The sequence below is a fragment of the Grammomys surdaster genome, unplaced genomic scaffold, assembly GCF_004785775.1.
Source record: "Grammomys surdaster isolate TR1022 unplaced genomic scaffold, NIH_TR_1.0 138, whole genome shotgun sequence".
Taxonomy (NCBI): Eukaryota; Metazoa; Chordata; class Mammalia; order Rodentia; family Muridae; genus Grammomys; species Grammomys surdaster.
This window is the reverse complement of record NW_021604596.1, coordinates 7,853,378-7,871,970: the sequence shown is the minus strand read 5'-3', so window position 1 is coordinate 7,871,970 and position 18,593 is coordinate 7,853,378. Positions and strand designations below refer to the sequence as shown.

The following is an 18,593-nucleotide window of genomic DNA, read 5'->3' as shown; positions in this document are numbered from 1 at the left end:
CTGTTCACCTGTCCAGAGGATGGTGTGCCTTCACCACTATTTCAATGAATTCTGAGTTTTGGACAAGGGAATCAGATGAAGAATCAATTTGCAAGAACCTTCACTCTATGAAGAGTAGAAAAAATGAATAAGTACTATAATTTTGAAAAATATATTTCTTTACAAATAAAACATAATCTTGGTTTTAAAAAGTAAGTACTTGCATGAAGAAAATTAAATCATAGCTATAACTTAAATGTATCTCCAGCATTAAAATTATTTTAGAAAGATAAGGAAATAGCTTTCTAGTAGAGAATTATTAACTGACACAAAATAATTTTTCCTCCTAGTCTTCCCCACCTCCTGTAGAAACTGATGCATCAAGAGAACAATAACAAAATGACAGGCAGGAATGAGAGAATAGGGTTAACTAAGGAACATGAACTCACGGCTGTACTAGGCAGACTATAAGACAAAATGGGTTAGGAAATCATTGAGTGACTCAGGAAACATACGTGTACTCTTAAGCGTCTCTCCCAGAAGTAAGCTGAGCAGTCTGTGTGACATGCAGTGGCAGGAGGAATGGTGTGTGTGTGAGAATACTACAGATTCACAGTTGATTCTATGTCATAGCTTCAAAGCAAAGCCTTTGAGGAGTTACAGTAAAATTCAGGTTGAAAACTGAGGAAGAGTGGACAAGAATTCCTTTTTTTAATTGAATATTTTCTTTATTTACATTTCAAATGTTATCTCCTTTCCCAGTTTCCCCTCCAGAAACCTTCTATCCCGTCTCCCTCCCCGTGCTTCTATGAGGGTGCTTCCTACCTATTCACCCACTCCTGCCTCCTCGACCTGGCATTCCCCTACACTGGGGCATGGAGCTTTCCCAGGGCCAAGGTCCTCTCCTCCCACTGATGCCCAACAAGGCCTCTGCTACATATGCGGCTTTAGTCATGAGTCCTTCGATGTGTACTCTTTGGTTGGTGGTTTAGTCCCTGGGAGTTCTGAGTCTGGTTGGTTGATATTGTTGTTCTTCCTATGGGGTTGCAAACTCCTTCAACTCCTTCAGTTCTTTCTCTAACTCCTCCATTGGGACCCCATGCTTATCAATCAATTTGCTTATGAGATTTGAATTTGTGTTCTTCCCATGTCTAACAACCCAGATCATTTTTCTCCTTTCTTGGGGGTTACAACTATCCTATACAGTTATAGTGGAACCCAGAATGAGGTGAGTGCTTTAAATATTTCTGAGAAATGTGTGTATACACATAGGACATGATAATGATAACCATAGTGATGTCTAAGTTCACGTAGCAACCTAGTATTAAGTAAGATTTGAATTGTGTCCTGTAGGAGAAAGTATATTTTCTCTCAACATAATTGTAATCGGAGTGAAGCTAAATTTGTGCTAAAGTTTCACTTATGTAGACACCATAGCCCACTCCATACCTACAACATGGAATTTTAGTTTCATTCTTAATGAATTCATACATCATCTTGATGAATTTCACATGTACTTATTTGCTCTTGTTTGATTGGATTTTGTTATGTAACCCATTTGGCTCCAAGCTTCTTATGTAGCCTAGGCTGGATTGAAATATGTGGCAGGTCTCTTGCCTCTTCTTCTCAAGGGCTGAGATTGTAGGGTTCTACCATCATGCCTAGCTTGATTTTCATATTTTCCTTCTAAGCAGGTAAATTAACTCTGAAATACAGCAGAAACACTCATCCCCACTCTGCGGAGAATTGCTTCTGAAAACTTTTCTTCTGGTCTTAGAGTTTATTTGAATATGATGCCAAATATGTACGTAGTAGCCACTGGGTAGTGTGACATCCCATATCATTGCCACAATTTCAGTAACATTACAAAGCTTGGGGAGAGTTAGATTTATTACATTCAAAGGAAATTACTAGTGATGAAAATAATTAAAATAATAAAATTAAAACAGAAGGCCTGTTAAAAGCATGCATTAAGATGATCCACTGTTTTAAGACACACAGTCATGTTAGATTTTTATTTTATAAATAAAACTGACATGGATTTATAAAGACACAGCAGAAGTTTCTGAGATGTGGGAAGTTCTATCTCCTAATCTTTTTCTGTGTATATGTGTTTATATATTAGAATGCAAAATATTCACTAGAGATGCATCCTGAAAACAACTGTATATCAAACTGATGAATTCCCAAGGAGCCCTGGAGCTTACCCGAGAGCACTGCTCAATGTCCCATTTCTGGTCTGATAACTGTTCTCGAGTCATATACAATGTGATAATTGAGGGAAGCTAGGGAGTAGCTCCACAGGGATTTTGTGCATAATGTCATTTTCGCCTCTTATTTGTGAATCTGAAAGTTAGTTCAATTCACAAACAAAGACATAATTTGGCTTTTTTTTTGTAAACTGTGAACAGAAGAGAGGAAGGGAACTTACATTTAGAAGGCACAGTGGAGCTCAATGTTCTAAAGAATAATGAATTTCTACAGTTGACAAATGATTTTGAGTGAGCTTTAAAGTAAATGCACCTGCTGCTCCAAGGTGCTGGTTTTGTGTTTGTCTGTGGACCTCTTACCTGTCCTCACTGTTTGCCAGCCCAGGGAGAAGGGGCTGCGAGCCTGAAGGTTGTAGGAAGAGATGGGGCTGTGGTTGTCAGTGGCTGGACTCCATGAGAGGGTGGCTGTGCTTTCTGTAATCTCCTCCACTATGACCACTCCAGGTGGCCCCGGGGGACCTACAGACAAAACAGTGGATAAAGCTAAGTGCAGAGCATCATAAGCAGCCACAAGACATCATATGACCAATGTGGATCTCAGCAGATGATGTGATAGTCTTAACAAAATACATACTTAGTAATGAAAATTAACAGCAGAAAGTTGTGGGATACAAGTTATTTTCTAGAATTTCTGTAAAGTAACTTAATTATGTATTATACTTTTTTCTGACACTTGTGCCTGGATGTAACTTTCAATTAGCATTATATTTTATAGAAAAAGGAAAAGTAATCAGAAGCAGACACAAAGATACGAAAATCAATATGAATCGTGGTTGTTAAAATCATTCACAACTAACAGGCAGAGGCAGCAACAGGCAGGCAATGCTTCAGGAACAGACACAATACCATTTATAATAAAGGGCTATAGGTGGATGGAGTTAACGTTCTAGCTCAGAAACCTTACAAGTGTGCAAGCCATGTAATGTGTTCCCTTGAACAATTCACATTTTGGCCAAGAGGATGCAGAGAATTATGAAATATTGGTGCTGTGAAGAAAGTAAGGATATCTGCCAAAATTGAAGTATGCGTAGTGCTTTGTGTGAATTCAAAGGAGACTGGGATTATGTTGCTTTAGGGAGGGTGATGAAGCCGAGTGGTAGTTACTTACAGAGTTTTAGATTTTTTATCTTTAAGGGATAGTACAGAACAGAGACAACTGGTAGATGCAGAAGTCAATAACCTCTGAGTAGATTTTGTTTCAAGAAATAACCAGAATACGATTTCATGGGGAAATGTCTCATTAGTTAATTATGACTAAAAGTCAATGTTAAGGGTATTAAAATATACGCCTACTTACATTTTATTGATTAAAGGAAACAGCAGTTTTCTTGTTATACTCATGTTCAATAATGTGGACTATGCAAGTTGTAGAATTGTTTCTATATTGCATAAAGAATATATACCTGGAAGTATTTCACTAATCTATGAGTTGATATGTATGTGGAAAATTATTTTCTGGATTTGATAATCAAGATATCTCCAAACTAAAGAAAGGAGCGGTGAGCTAGAGCACTTTAAAACCTTGCCACACAAATGACGTTTTAAAGAGATAATATGTGAGAATTTTTCACAGAGCAGGTTTGCTGAGAGCTGAGGACTGAAAGTTAGAGACTACTCTATCGTGAAAGGGAATAGAGTTGGGCTGTGAACAAAGGAGCAGTGCAAAGCCTTGAGAAGTGGCAGTTTTCGTCAAAGTGAAGTGATGGAAGGAATGATGAAATAATGAAACACAGAGTGACTTGGAAATAACAAGGAAAGAAACCCAGAGCTTGTGCTAGAAGGTAATCATTGTATCTTCACTGAGCCTCCAAATGGAGGGTGTGTGTATGTGAATGTGAGCTTGGAAACAGGAGAGCATCAGGAAAGGCTTTGAATAGATACATGATGAAAGGGAAACAAGAGAAAATACAGATAATCACAATGTTTTCTCATGTTTAGCTAGATCGTGTCATCGTGAAGGAGAAATTGAACAAATAAGCCCATTTTGAACAGCCAGAACCAGGTCTAGGAAAGAAGTCAGAAGGATAGGTTGAAGTTTGGGTAAGCCACACTGATTGTCACCAAAGATGTAGAAAACGCGAGTTACTGTGGGACTCAGAAGTCAGGAAGGTGTTAATGGCTTAGAACAGCACAGATGGGAAACTGGACTATTAAAGAAAGGACATCAAAGAGTTTGTGTTGTGAAGGGCAACTGGAAGAATTTGGATCTGTGTGAGTGCGTGTGTGTGTGTGTGTGTGTAGGTGGGATAGTTTTGTGTGGAAAATTGATGTTCAGGCATAAAGTGCAGAATATGATTATTAGGGTGGATAAACCCAGGACTGTGTATGCCTATGTTAAAGCACACCAATATCTATGTTGAAACCATTAATGTGGCATAGTTTGGGAAAGCGAAGAGATGAAGATGTTGAAGGTGTGTAGGAAGGTGTTAAACTGTGGACAGGAGTATAGGGAAACATCTGTAAGAACAATATAATTATGCCAAAATTATGATCGCTATTTGATTACTACAATGGTGCCAATAGATACCATACTCTATCTACTTTATAACACATTAAGGTGACACGTTATATGCTTCCTAGACATTAATTATTACTTTACTATTATTGGTTTACTATTTTAGAGAGGTGATCTTGAATTTCAAACAGACTATCAAGTTGATAATTATTCAGGCAGCATATTTTGTTTTGTGCTAGGCACTGTAACTGTGAGCATCTATTTTAATGAAAGGAAATTACTTGCCACAGTCCTTGTAGTAATGGATAGCCTAGGTGAGCTGTAAGTACGGATCTGATAGAAAATCTGATTTTGGAAAGTAGCAATGGGAATACAGACCTTCCTTTAACTATTAATATGGAAAAGAGTTTCCAATGAAGGAAGGAAAGAGAAACTGTGTGTAAAAGAAAAGTGCAAGTGAAATATGAAGTATTCAGTAGAAACAGGTGCCCAATAAACAGCAGGTGGAATCCATGCATAGAGTGACTGGCATCGTCCCCTTCCCTTTCTGTTAATGCAATTCATTCTTTCATTGAACAGCGGAGTCTACTCCTTCCCCACTTTGAAGCTGAGATGGCCCATGACCATTGGACTCTATACATAACAGTAAAAATGTCAAACACTGTTCCGTTCATGAGGAGAACTCATTAGAAGCTTTTGATATTCATCCATGCTTCTGAAATAATTGTTAGAGTTTAGGCTAATAGGCAGTTTTGAAGTCAAATTATACTGAAGCTACCATTCTGTAAGGAACTCTACAACCATTTTGACAGAGGCATGAATAGGAAGAAACATTTAACTTGTTCCCAGAACTCCTAGTACAGTCTAGCCCAGGCACCAGACACAACGGAGGCAGCCCTCAATGGCCTCCTGCATCTGTAGGCATGTGTGTGAGAAAATATTAGGATGGATTGGCTGAGCCTGTGAGCTGCTCAAGTCCAGAGAGATGTGGTGCATTGATCTTTAAAGTGACTCAGTTTGAAGACAATGATGGCTAATTGGGACATGCTTCAAAACTATTTATTGTGTGGGTTTGCTTATAGAGGAAGGCTTCCTGAGAGGCTTTTAAAACACTTTAGAAGTTTTGATGATGTGTTTATATAAGAAATCATGGACAAATTTATTTCTATATCTCATCTATAGTATGGCACTATCCTGTTAAATTTCAGCATTCTCTTCAATGGATATTTATTTACAAATGCCGACATGCAGGCTTAAGGTCAAGTGGGGAAATGAGTATCCATAAAAGCAAGTGATTTTTCCTTCTGTGTATTAAAGTTCAAAGAAGACTATAGCTAACAATTATTCAGTATTTTCTAATGCTTCAACTGAAATATTACTTTATTTTTCTTCATATATCTTCAAGAAGTTTTCTCTATTTGCATCTACTTACCAATATATATTCTGTAGCAAAATAGCCAGTAATAAAGATTTATGTACCGATTATACTAACTTGGCTGATCACTCATGTATAATTGTAAATCACTATACAACTGATTGTTCAGTAATCATGTAATATTTAAATTATAAATCCTTGTGACAAAATGTTAAACAGTCATTAAGTTAATATTAGAGTCTATTTAACAACATGGTCTTCATGGAGTTGAAAAATGTACAATGCAAAATTGTGTATAGTAATTTGTCAAATATGCAGAGAAAAATATCAGAAAAAATACACTAACTTATTACTTGGAGACGAGAAAATAGCACATTTAAACTTTATTTTATGCATATTTTTTAAAAAAGATTTATTTTGTTTTATGTGTGTGAGTATTCACTTACATGTATGTACATGCATCGCTGAAGGGTCAGAGAAGGCATTGGATACGTTGGAACTGGAGTTACAGATCATTGTTATTCACAGAGTGGATGCTGGCAACTGAATCTGGTCCTATGGAAGAGCAGCCAGTGCCCCTCAGCACCAAGCCTGCCTCCCATCCCTTGCCAGACTTATTTCTTTTCTGTCCTCAGTACGACAGTGCTACTTCTAAAATGACTTTCAGGTTACATTTTAGAGCAGAGGTTCTCAACCTGTGGGTCAATATCCCCCTGAGGAGTCAAAAGCCCATTTACTACAGGGGTCACCTAAGACATTTACATTACAATTCAGAGCAGTAGAAAAATTACAGTTATGAAGTAGTAATGAAAATAATTTTATGGTTGTGGGTCACCACAACACAAGGAACTGTACTGAAGAGTCACAACAATAGGAAGGTTGAGAATCACTGTTGTAGAGGAAGTCACATGTGTGCTATCCTAAGGATAACCTGCGTAACAAGAAAATATCTACTGAGTGCCACTGTATTTGGTGAGGGAGACAAGATTAGTCTTCAGTGTACAGTGTATTAAAAAGCAGTGGCACAGGCAAACTTTTCACGCAAAGATATACCTGGCAGTGGCCACCAGTTTCAAGAGCTCCAAGAGTGCATTTCGTCTTCCTGTATATCTACATGCCAGAAGAGGGCATCAGATGCCATTACAAATGGTTGTGAGCCACCATGTGGTGGCTAAGAATTGAACTCAGGACCTTTGGAAGAGCCGCCAGTGTTAAGCGCTGAGCCATCTCTCCAGCCCCAGGGACTAAACTGCCAACCAAAAATTATACATGGAGGGAGCCATGACTCCAGATACATATGAAGCAGGGGATGGCCTTGTCTGACATTAATGGGAAAGGAGGGAGATTTGATACCCTAGCATAGAGGGATGCTAGAGGGGTGAGGTGGGAGTGGGTGGAAGAGAACCTTCATAGAGGCAAATGAAAGGGGGATGGGGTGGGGGAATTATGGAGGCATAATGGGGGAGGGGGATATCATTTGAAATGTAAATGAATACAATGATTAATAATAAAAAAGTGCATTTTGTACCTCATGTAACAGTTGTTTCATTGGTTGCAGTCATTTGCCTAATAGTTACACTCTTATGAATAGTCAAATTGGTACCTGACATGTATTAGGCCCTTGGAAAATATTTGTGAAAGAAAAGAGAAAGGAGGGAAAGACGGGAGAATGATAAAAAGATGGAAGGTTAGAAGAGGCAACTTTCTGAATAATGCTGTATAACAAAGAAAAAGAATGTTTTAAAACATGGCCGTCATGTTGCACTGGGAGCTTCTGTAATAGATTCTTTTTAAAAAGCATATTTGCATTAATGATTTTTTAGTCAGGTTTAGAATGGCAATAAAAATGACAGAATAGCTACCAAATGGAGAAGAGAAAAAAGGAATTTCATAGTAAGCCTTGTTAGGAACTTTGAGCCCTGTAGCCTATGGGAAAATAATTTTTCCCTTATAAATATGAAATCCTTATAAATATGAAAGATTTCTTATGAATAGATTATTGCAATGCTACTCTAAAATAATCTGGTGGTGTGATTTCCTTTTTAAGAAAAATTAACCATAATTTTCAGCTATAATAGAGGTGAAAACAATTTACTGTTATTATATTAATATTGGCTTATCAATGCTTTATTCATAAAGAAAATATTTTTAGACAATATATGCTGACTGCTGGCTCAATTAGCCTCCTCTTTATATTTAGAGTGAGTGAATTCATTAACATATTAATGTATCAACTGTCTTTGTTTTAAAAGTTTGTTCCTAATGGCCCTAATGGATCCTGGGGTTTTTTTTTTTTTCTGTTTCTTGTTTTTTGTTTTTTAATCAAATTAGGTAGTGAACATTTTTTTTTCTGAAAGGCTTTTGCAGCTAATTTACAGAAGATGATCTTTGAAAATAGATTGTTGAAAGACAAATGCCTTAATGCCGATGAATTTATGAGAGTGGCTAGTGTCTGCATAGGAAATAGGTACCACTCAGTCCATAGGAATCTCAGGACAGTCTATAAGGAGCTGTAAGGACAGATGCACAGTAATCAGAATCCTACCCCAGGTGGAGAGGAATGCTACTGTTATGCTAAATATGAACAGTAAGATGAACACTTTGTTGATGAATGGGAAGACTAATAAGAATACCTTATTGGAAAAGCGACTGGTTACAATGGCAGCCACGGTCTTTTTATGTCCCCAGGCCGAGAAATCCTTAGCAAGGAGATGCAGAAGCCCATGATTCTGGGCTCAGTGCTCCCTCATCAAGGTCTCTGAGAACGGCTATGATGTAAGAACTCCCTCCCTCACTGCTCATTTGCCAAGTTTCCTTTCCTTTCTCTCTGTTTATTTTTAATTGCAAAAGAATTGATTTTATACAATGTATTCTGATTATTCTTTAGACACTGTGGCAGCTTTCACAGAATTTGCCTATATTCATTCAAGTCAGCGTCAGCACTGTGAGGGGGATGTTGACCTGAGCTCCTATCCCTAACCAAGAAGCTATCTGCCCTTGGTACCTCCTAGCAAAACATTTTCTTTTCTCCATGAGTTGCTGACTTTACATGGGGGAAAGGATCTGTCTCCTTGCAACTTAAAGCTTCTGATAGTGGCCTGAAACAAGGACCCTCTACTTCAAACACTAATTAAGTAGCGTGACAGAGCCTGAGAATTTTTAAATAACTAGAGTCATCCAGTCCTATTCCATTCTTTTTTTCATCAGGAGGTTGTGTCCTTTAGCCCCACACTAATGCTAAGACAGCTCCACTGCTCTTTTGGGGTACAGTACAAGAATGAAGGTAGGGATGAGCTTTAGTCCACAGCCAGGCAAATAAGTGCAGGCGGTGACACTGGGATCACAGGCTTCCCGTGGTATTCTTCCCCACTCTCTCTACCAGGCTTGGACAGCAGCTGCAGGGAAGGCTTTAGAGTTGCCTTTCTGTCCTATACTTCACAGAGGAGATGAAGAGTCCCTCCTCAAGGGTATAGCCGCCTCTATGTAAAGGAGCTCTCTAGAAATCTCTAGACTAATCGTAAGTTCTTCCTGATTTTAAGACTTCATGTTTCAAAAATATCCCACTGTAAATCATTATTTTTATATTGTGAAATGATTCAGCTTATTTTCATTTTTTATATGTGGCAGGGCTATCTTAGTTTTTTTTTCCCAAAGTGAAAATTTTAAGAGGAAGAACTAAAGTTTCTGGGACTGCAAATATTAAATAGAACTCATTTTTAAGTTCAGTAAAATCTAAAGTGAAACTTGATACAAATAACATGTTTTTTCGACATTTCATTTCTCCTTATGCTTTTGCCATATTGCCCTCCCAACTACACTCTGCCTCCCAGAATTCTATGGTCACCTCTGTAAATATTGGGCGATGGCAGTCACATTTACTGAACACACACGCAACTTTTGTAGGTAAGAGGAAATGGGTGTGGCTATTATTGAAGAAAACCAGTCCTACACATGTTCTCCAAACACACACATGTTCTCCAAACACATGAAGCTTAGGCTCAGCTACTTAGTGTACATTAGGGTAATATGGATAGATGAACCAACAACTCTACAGAGAACTTGTTTTAGTTTTATCATGTAACTTCTTCATTGATAAAGAGCCACCAGTACAAGGGGATCAATGGCTGGATTGTTAAAAAAAAAAAAGAAAGAGACAGAGACAGAGACAGAGAGAGAGAGAGAGAGAGAGAGAGAGAGAGAGAGAGAGAGATAGTTGAGAGTGAAAAGAAACCTGTGGACAACCAGAAGAACAAAACAAAGGACCACTTTGTATAGACTCAACTGAAAATAAATAATACTTTTTTTCAATAAAGATATGTACACACATACATACACATATGCATGTATACAAATACATGTATGTATGTTTGTGTGTATGTACATGTACTCCATGTGCGTGTGTGTGTTTGCAAGTTTGGTACTGTTACTGTAGCCCACACTGGCCTGGAACTCATAGGAGTCCTCTTGCCTCAGCCTCCTTGGTATAGGTATTACAGGTGTGAGAATCTGAACAATCATGTCTATCATCAAAAGTAATATTAATCAATACTATGACTGATTTTGTGGTATACTATATATTAATATATATTAATAAACATGTTAACATGTGGTTGTTGAGTTTTATTTATATCTATCCACTAACCATCTATTTATCATGTCTATCCATCCATCATCTATCAATCATTGGTCATCTATCTATCAATCTATCTATCTATATTTATTTATTTAATCAATATCATCATCATCTTGACTCATCTATTTCTTTAATTATTCTATCACATATATTACCCAATTCTTATGTTTGAAACTGCTGCTTCTGGTCAGTTTGCCTTTTGAACATCTACATAGACTGTACATTCAGTGCACTGTTCAAGCTTTGTCTCCTTAGACTTCCCTGACAACCCTGTCTGGGCAAAGCTGTTGGCTTCTGTGTTTATCACACCATGTACTATTCTTTCAGAGCTGAAGTCTCAAATAGAAACTACCCATTCAAGAGTAATTTACGAGTGCTTACTTCCCTCTTTGGAAATTACACACAGAACTTTGGTACAGGAATCGCACATGTGATATTTTTGATAGTTTATTGCCAAAGCTTAGGGTACTACTTAAAACAGCATATTATGATATACACGTATAATAAATAAGTGAATAATATTTCATAGCAAGCCATTTAAAAATAGCTTTTGACTTAATACTTGAACACCATCACTTTCAACCAATCTAGATGTGAAAAAGGAAATATACTTTACAAAGCTCCTCATGAGAGTATTCTGAAAGAAGACTAAATATGTGTATTTAAAAATAGAAATCTCATCTATTGCATTCTTATCCTTGTTTAATGATGGTAACCAGGTACCTACCTGTCAATAATGTATTTCTAGTCGATAAGGGAAAGGCTGTTAGTGTGTTTCAAACCTCAATGAGCAGTGACATTTCTGGCATTCTGTAGTACAACATACATTTTTCTGAGTTTTTAAGCCATGGAATTTGTAGGTTTGTCAACAGAGCTCGAGGACTTAAAATTTGTGGATGAGGTTTAGGAAATTTCAATACATGTTGTGTATATATTCTGTGTATTTTTTTTTAAAGAAAGATGATTTAAAGGGAGTCAGACAAGAAATCAGAAGATCGTATCCTTGAACTAACACTTTCATTTGAAAACTGGGGATTTGGAAAACCTTCTGAACCTGCTATACATTAGCTTCTTGATAGTTCATAAAACAGTGGCAATTGTGGTCTTATTATAAGTATTATGTTAGATAACCTTAAAAATTACTTTGAAATTGATAGAGACTAGAAATGGGTGGATCTTTTACTTCTTGATAACTTAGACACTAGTAATCTCATAATGTATTTTGCTAATGAAACAACCCATAAATTTATTATATAGCAAATTTCTCCAGACTGAAAACTCTCTCCAGGAAGTAACACCTGTGCCTATTCTAAAGGAAAATGTATGAACTAATTGGTGCGTCAAATAGGACTTTGATTGAATGGTTACTCTGGTCAATCTGCCCTTGCTTTTCTATCTTGGATGAGTTAATATTTGTGTTGTGTGTCCACAAAAAATCTCACAAACAACAGCATATGAGGATTAACACTAAAACTTCTTTGAAAAATACACAAGAGCATTTTTTATACTGTCAACAGCAGATTGTATAGTATCTTCTAAGAGACTTAAAGTTTTAAAATGGATGATGATCATCATCATCTTCATCATCATGCTTATTTTTCTAACTGAATAGTTATTTCATGCCTACTCATAGGTAGAAGGCTCTGCACTAAATTATTTTCCCTTTCTCTCATCTTTATCAGTAAACTTTGTACTAATAAAATCTCACAAATGAAACACCCAGCCTCAGAAAGTAGAGGTAACACCTAAGCTCTTAGTCTCCCAAAAGTCTTCAGTTTGATTCTGATTCTTATCTCCAGATGTTATTCTAGTTACAACCCTAAACTTCACTGTATACATCACTGTACAGCATGCTCCACATGACTCTGCATTGACAGAGTATGTATACCTTAAAAGATCAAAAGATATTCTGATGGGGCAGGGAGGAGGCAGGCAGTTTTGGTTTTGTCAATAGAGAGTAGGTTTAGAGATGAAGTGTCCTCTACAGTTGATTCCCTGATAGTTACTCGACCCATCCCAACATGGTGTAGGGAAGGAGTACTTTCCCTCTTTTACTATTACATAAGATATCCTGCTTCACCTCAGGCTTGTCAACCTCATCTGCCACTGGTACTAATAGATTCCGAAAGCCATGGATATGTCAATTTATAGTTATAGATACTGGTTCAGGAATAAAGACGTTGTCTTAAACTGACTTACTTAGAGTTGAGTATAGACCTGTATATTCCCTAGTTGGGAGGTGTGACCAGGTTCTTTATGTCTGCAACAAAGGATTTAGTCTCTGTCATTCTTGGAAGTCAACTGATGTTCTTAAATATCAACCACACAGGAGGGTGAACAAAATATACGGCGGTGTAGAGAAGTGAGAACAATTTCAGTCCTTGAAGAAAAGCGGAGACTCTAGATTTGCCAATTAAAAACCTATTTTAACCTCACGTCCTCAGAGCCAATAAATTTCATATCTTTTAAGCCAATTGGAATTAGATTTTATATTGCTTGCCACAGAGTACCATTTCCTATACGGAATAGCTGAGAGCTCTTCTTATTTATAAAAGATAAAAACTAGAATTATTCTGTATCTCTGTAAAGACTGGTTACATTAACATAAACAACCTGAAAAGGGAATCTCCGAAAATACCTAATTATGGCAAACAAACATTTTGGAATTGAGAAATGACAAACCAACTGGGAAACCTGACAGAACAGCTGGCCAACTAGAAGCAAACAGCCATTTAAACAAATGCAAACATGCAGTGAAGCCATTATAACAGTTTAAAAATATATCACTATTGGATAGAGACTTTGGAATCTCTAAATAGACAGTACTATAATCCATGTAGTTCTGTGACCACAAATTTTAACAAAGTATTGAAAATGTATTTTTACAACAGAGATAAAACAGAAATGGTGTCACAAACTCTTAACTCAATAATATGTTTCTCGTTATTGTACTCATTAAAAAACAGACTCTGAAAATTTGGGATAAAGTACTATATAAAGACAAAAATAAAAGGCCACCCTTGACACTTTTGAAAGCTGGAGGCTGCGTAGACCTCTTGGGATGAAGTTCTTGGACAGGCCCTGTCTTCTTCCAGCTATAAAGTGTGAATAAAACTTCCGTCAATGAGTAAAGAAAGGAACACAGATTTGTAAAGAGATGTAAGTGTGTGTAGACTGAGGGAAGAACTTGATTTCTGGGGCAGTACATTTGCACTTCATTACTCTGCTAATAGAGAGATAGTAAAGGCTCCTAAGCTGGAGGTGGCTGGACATGTTAGAACTTACTAGGAAAAATAAGAGTCAGAGGGATGTATTCCAAAAGTTCATGATTTGAGACTCTGGAAAAAAAACTGTAGAACCAAAAAGGAATTTGGGAAAGGATAGACAAGTTTTATTCTACTTTTGAGTTTATGAAATTTTAATCGAAATACAAATTCTTTGTCAGTGTTGGAGTTTAAGCAAGGCAAGACAGAAGTATGAGCCAGTAGAGACTTGAGAATGATGAGAGTAGCCATTGTGAAGACTGTGACCTGGATCCCTCTGCAGTAGTAACAATGCTGAACATCACTGACAGCCAATCTCAATGAAAAGAGAGCAATGCTCCCTGTACAAGCCCATGCGGTTCTTCTTGACTAATGCTTACTTATGGTGAGCAACAGACATGGTGGGGTTTAGCAGTTGACATGAAACAGGGCAATGAAGTTAGGGCTTTCATGTAGGAATTAAGTTTGTCATAGATGGGGGCTAGTCACATAAATGAAACTCAAAGAAAACTCAGTGTGTGGAAGTCCCCAGTTCAGTATATTAAATAAGTTGTCTGAAATGTCATGTCCCTCATATGAGGTCAATACATGGCAAGCTGGTTCCAGCATAGGATATTTGTAGGGCAGGATAATAAAATGTTGGCTTCTAGCTATCTGTGACATCAATGGCCAATCCAGGAACTATTCCCTTGGACATACAGGCTCAAAGGTCATGTAGCCTTTCCCTTCACTTCCTTGTAAAATTTGTTTCCAATGTAAGCAGTCCTTTGCTATTTGCATTTGGTTTTAAATATTAGATCTTCATTTTTTGAAAGATTGTGTTATAAAAAATGGGGAAACATAAGAAGTGGGAGGGAGCCCCCACCCCCAAATATCCCAAGGGCTTCACAAACATGTAAGTGTCAGGCTTCAAGATGAATTACTGAAGGCTTTTTGCCTTTCTTTGTCCCTGCTTTAGTGACAAGTTCTAGAACACGGTGACATATTAAAAGTCCATGAAAATTATTTGCTCAATTGCTATGTAATATTCTATCCACTCTCACTTATATGGACCTTAAAATTTTAATCTTAACAAAAGCTTATTTTATACTCATCTATTTGAACATTGAGTAATTTGTCAGTAATTTCAAGAAAATAGTCATTGTGTTCTGGACTCTGCAGATAAGACCAGAAAATTAAGTTTTCCCATCCTTTCCTGCTTTGCTTTTTGGATAAGGAAAAAAAATCAATAAATGGATGAGTGGAATAGATTCAGATAGCAATAAATGCAATGAGGAAAGTACAATCATAAGAAAATCATATTAGCAAAAGTTAGATGACATTATCTTGGAAGCTTTATAGTAAATGATGAGTCAGCCAGCTACGCCAACTCTGTAAGCAGGAGTTTTCAGATGACAGCACCTATGGGTGGATTTTTGAAGTATTAATGAATATGGCATGCTGGAGAAGCAGAAGGCTCCTGTGGTTGGAGGGACACAAAGGAGGAGGGGGAGGAGAGGTGATAACATTTGGAAGACTATCAGGCACCAAAAGCAGGGAGATTTGAAGGACATAGCAAGGAGTTCATATTTTCATCTGAGTGTAACTTAGGTGCTAGATCACATATGAGAAAAATCAAAGGAAAGAAACTTTGAAAAATCTTAGGACTGGCAGTTTGATGGAAGCCCTCTGAGGATATAGAAAACAATTTTGGGGTGGGGATCAACAAATTTTCATAAAACACATGGATTATTTTGCAATAGACTCTAATAACAAATATTAATTTTGATGATTGACAAATGGCTCAAAAAGTCAACTTGCTGCACAGTGTTTGTGACTGGCCCCAGGGAACTGTTGTTAACAGCTCTCCTGCAATTATTTTAGGATATGGCAAGTTCTCTACTTGTAAGGGAAAACAAAGATAACATCATATTTCCCACCACTAGTGTTAACCAATTAGAACTCAACAACATTTATCTTAAGTTTATCTTTGAATGCAAGACTCTGAGTGAGGTTGGGTAGAGCCATGTCATTGACACATATCCATGTGCTATAATTCAAAGTGAACCATGTCATTTATGGACAAGCATTCTAGCTCCTTTAAAGATGCCCCATAGTATTCTTTAAAATATTTGGTTCTGTAGCTATTTTGCTTCTTTTCTAGAATATACAAGCAATTGCTGTCAATTATCACAAACCTCAAGTGAAAGTGAAATTAATCAAACATTTCAGGCCATGGAGTATGCATAAATATTTAATGCAATTCTACATAAATCCAATTCATACACAACTTTACGTATGTTAACATAAAAGTAGAAAGTCCATCCATTGAAGGTGAAGGTGATCTTTCTGAAATGGAAAATAGACATTTCAGGGTCTATTGTACACACTGTCAAGAATAATTAAAAATATTGAACTTGCTTATTTAAATTTCAAGCAACCCAGATGCTCTCTGAAAATTCATTCATTAAGCCAGCATCACATAAATTTTGAGAACAGATGAGTTAAAAAATCTTGTAGGAAAATACCATATGAGGTGCTAAAATATGCAGGGAACCATGTTCCCACACAGCTTTCTATAAATCTAACGCTGCTGAGCTGTCACTGCTCATTATGATTCTGCAATACAGATTCAGATAAAAAATAATATATAGCTATATGGTCTCTTAACATTGTCCAATCTCGCTGTTCATTTATGAATAATTTATGTGTACCTCTGTGATTTATTTTGCACAAACATACCACGAGGAGAATTTAGAATTATTATTTCAAATTACAAAGTCAGGTAACATGTGTATAATGCTGTATCTTTAATATGACTGCAATTTTGACAATATTAGAGATTAAATCATAGGGAGATTTCTCTAGTGTATTTTATATGGGCAGATAGGCATGGTGGCTCATGGCTATAATCCTAGCATTTAGGAAGTGAGGATATGTGCTTGTGAGGCCAAATTTATTTTCTCTCCCATAGCAAGTTAAAGGCTAGTCTAAAACTTGAAATGCTGTCTCAAAACCAAAACAACAACAACAAAAAAAACCATAAATAAATGGAGAATGTGTGTGTGTGTGTGTGTGTGTATGTGTGTGTGTGTGTGTGTGTGTGTACTTAATATACTTAGATATGTTTGTTGCAATGCTTCTAATAGTTTTCCTGGGAATCAAAATGTTCTATAAGATATATGACCCAAACGGTGGACATGTTTCACAGAATTGATCAAATGTTGACAAAAATGCTCTTGGGATCATCAATTTAATTTTTTTTTAATTGACTATATCCATCATCCGTTTAAGGAGTTCTCCTCCTCAGGCAATGACTGAGCTACTGTAGAAAAGGCACCATCTTTGTGGTTCTCCAGTGGTGTAGCCTGTGAGTATTTTTTTATGCAACTGTTGGATGAAATACTGTGCAGTTTCCATCCAGGTCTCAGCAAAAACTGAAAGATGACTGCTGTCATGCACCATGGCAAACCTGGTAAAATTTTGATGCTACAATCTAACTTATTTGCAGGGATGGTGATGGTGGGCCCCTGCAGAAGCACTTAGATAGATTGGTACTGTAGTGGGCTAATTTGCAGCAGATGTTTCCTAAAATGGATGGATCACACAGAGCCTGTAATGTGGACTACCTTGTTCATGGTGATATGATGGATGCTACTTATTAGCTTGACTTAGCATTCTGTGAGCTAAGGTTTCAAGACAAATATTCAAGCTTTGTTTTACTGATTTGTACAGATTAGGTGATAAAATGTTTTTGCAAGGGTGATTAGATACTTTAAATGAAGTTTAGTAATAACAGTCTTATTTCTTGAGTTGGCAAAAAAGAAATAATTATAGGAAGCAATAACCTCCTGAACAAAACATGTAATTAAACCAGACCTTGTCCCTGCTACAGTCTTCTGTGATTAATGAATACAGAACCAGATCAGAACACTGGCAGGTGAGCAAGCTGACACTCGGGTAGAGATAAGTAACTTAGGTGTTTTCCAAAAACCTTCTCTCCAATATTGTGTACTTTTCACCTATTTTAAAATTAAAGACATAATTTTAGTGGAATTGGAATCATTCATACTAGTTGGTTTCAACTTTTAAGGCCTATCTATCCTATATGATACAATAATTCTAAAACCTTTTTGTGTTCTTGGCATTATTTTGAATTGGTTCTACCTTTCTGTTCGTTTTGCTTTTCAAGACAGGACTTCAGTAAGTAGTTGGGCTGGCTTTGACTTCAAAATGCTCCTGCTTCAGCCTCTGTATTCTGGGTTTATGAGATGTGTCATCATGATTGCCCACTAAGCTGGTGGCATAGTCATATATATCCATTTAAACATCCATGGAATCTGTACTAATATTTAACAAACACTGTGTAGTATGGTTTAAACTTCACTGATGATTTACACCAAGATGAAGGCTGTGCTGCTGGAACTACAACTTTTAAGTTGCTGCTAATTCTACCTGAAATATAATTTGTACATTTAAATTTTTTCCTTGCTCAGTTATATCTTCAATTTTTAAACAATATATTACTTCTATATATGTACATACGTATGTATGTATGTATGTATGTATGTATGTGTATATATATATATATGTATGTATGCTAATTGTATGTGTGCTTGCAAATGTCCTGTGAGTGTGC

At 36.8% G+C, this 18,593-nt stretch overlaps 1 protein-coding gene across 2 annotated transcripts in view; it reads right to left on the bottom strand.

Annotated features, from left to right (window-relative positions):
- Positions 1-18,593, bottom strand: part of Cntn5 (contactin 5) — a 1,025,091-nt gene that overhangs the window by 65,034 nt on the left and 941,464 nt on the right. For both annotated transcript variants that reach the window (XM_028763352.1, XM_028763353.1), the window contains one exon: positions 2,550-2,708. In XM_028763352.1, coding sequence (XP_028619185.1) covers positions 2,550-2,708 — 159 coding nt within the window. The remainder of the gene's footprint in view (positions 1-2,549; positions 2,709-18,593) is intronic.